At 48.0% G+C, this 1,785-nt stretch overlaps 1 protein-coding gene across 1 annotated transcript; it reads left to right on the top strand.

Moving 5' to 3' along the window:
* The first annotated feature begins 246 nt into the window (after positions 1-246).
* Positions 247-1,197, top strand: LOC103646112 (uncharacterized). Its single transcript, XM_008670834.3, has 2 exons — positions 247-510; positions 646-1,197. Exons 1-2 carry the CDS (start codon positions 401-403, stop codon positions 896-898), a joined length of 363 nt encoding a protein of 120 aa, XP_008669056.1. The 5' UTR covers positions 247-400; the 3' UTR covers positions 899-1,197.
* The last annotated feature ends 588 nt before the right edge of the window (positions 1,198-1,785 follow it).

Raw genomic sequence — 1,785 nt, 5'->3', positions numbered from 1 at the left:
CGGAACCGACGACGGACCAAGATTTTTATGTCGGCCGGTCCGCCCGCCGTGACCGTGTGAGATCGAATCGACGCGTAGCCTTTTCATCCGCATCCGCCGGTCGATGAATTAAGGTTGCCGTGTCTTTGTGCTTCCCTGCGGCCGGCCCTACCCTACCACGCTCTGCTTCATCCCTTTTTCCGCTTCTTTACATGCAACGCCCTATCCCTCTTGGCCGCTTTCATGTAGTACTACTAGTATTTAACACCACTCTCAGCACCCCGCGCCCGCGGCCCCCTCCATCCTCCTGCCTTTCCACCATTGATATCACTACTGCCCTCCTCATTCAGATTCAGTCATTCAGCCACATTCTCACCCACCACTATCCTCTCGTCTCTCGCTGGCCACGTCTCTGTCCATCATGGCCGGCACCGCCGCCGCCACAACCACGGTCTGCTCCATGTGCGGCGACGTCGGCTTCCCCGAGAAGCTCTTTCGGTGCGCGCGCTGCCGCCACCGCTTCCAGCACTCGTGCGTATACTTCTTTTATCTGCGCCCACCCTCTTGGATTCTTGCCCAGCTCCATCTTCGTATATGAGTACGTACTGTTCTTGTCCTTATCCACACACCACTGGTGGTGCCATGGCGACATATGCATGCTTGCAGGTACTGCACCAACTACTACGGCGACAGCGCACCCGCCTCGGCCGACTCCGACATGTGCGACTGGTGCCTCAGCGTCGTGGCCGGTAAGGCGAGGTCTCCCGCCGGGAAGCAGAACGCCACCGGGAGCCAGGAGTCGTCCACCACCACGGGCTCCGGAGGCAGCGGCAGGGGCGCCGCCGGCAAGGCCGAGGCTGGGCGGCGAGCGACCACCAGGCCGGCCGGCCGCAGGTACAAGCTGCTCAAGGACGTCTAGCTAGTGTGATGAGTAGTTGGCTAGATACAGCTAGGTCATGGGCATGCATGGGCCTCACGATCTTGGTGAAGATCCTAGCTAAAAGATCAAGTTCACGCGGACCCAGTAGCTTAGTACCAAGTACGACTAACTACTAGTTATATGACGTGTGCTAGTAACCTGATGTGTGTATATAGGTGTTTTTTTTTGTATATTGTATTGCATGTTTGATTGTGTGTACGTGTTAGGAGAGAGACGTCTGTTAGCCTGTTTGTTATCTATATTATATATGCATATATGGAACTTGTTTGGGTTGCTCTTATATATATATACTCCTCGTTCTCGATTTACCAGAAACCAAACATATTCAACTCTCAACAATATATACATGAAATATAGTAATATTTATAGTACAAATCATGCATGCTAACAGTTTCAGTAGCTCGATCTTGAAGATACAAATAATGCTAATATTTTCTACGAATCTAGTCAAATTTTAATAAGTGTGATCAATACATTTTTCATAGCGACCATTAATTATTAAGGACTGATCAAGCATTATGTCTTATTCTGCTTCTTGCTTTAATTTTATTTGATTTTGCAATATATATTTCCTTGTTCCTTTCAGCTTCAACAAGCTACCTTTTTTCAGTAGTCCATATTGCATGGTTCATATTATTTATTTATATAGGTACGTTATTAAGACGACACTCTTAACCATCTTACATGAATGCACCACACTAAATCTTTGGCTGAACCGGCAGTACTTTTATTTGGGTGTTGGGTAACCAATTAACCATATATGTTTGACCGCATGTGTATGTACTTTTCTTCTATCGGATCTTCTCCGTTCCCACCCCTCAAATAATCTGTGCATTTATTTGCCATGAATTTTAATACTTGTATCT

The sequence above is a fragment of the Zea mays genome, chromosome 2, assembly GCF_902167145.1.
Source record: "Zea mays cultivar B73 chromosome 2, Zm-B73-REFERENCE-NAM-5.0, whole genome shotgun sequence".
Classification (NCBI taxonomy): domain Eukaryota; kingdom Viridiplantae; phylum Streptophyta; class Magnoliopsida; order Poales; family Poaceae; genus Zea; species Zea mays.
Note: the sequence above shows the minus strand (reverse complement) of the source record. Positions and strands in the feature narration are given on the sequence as shown.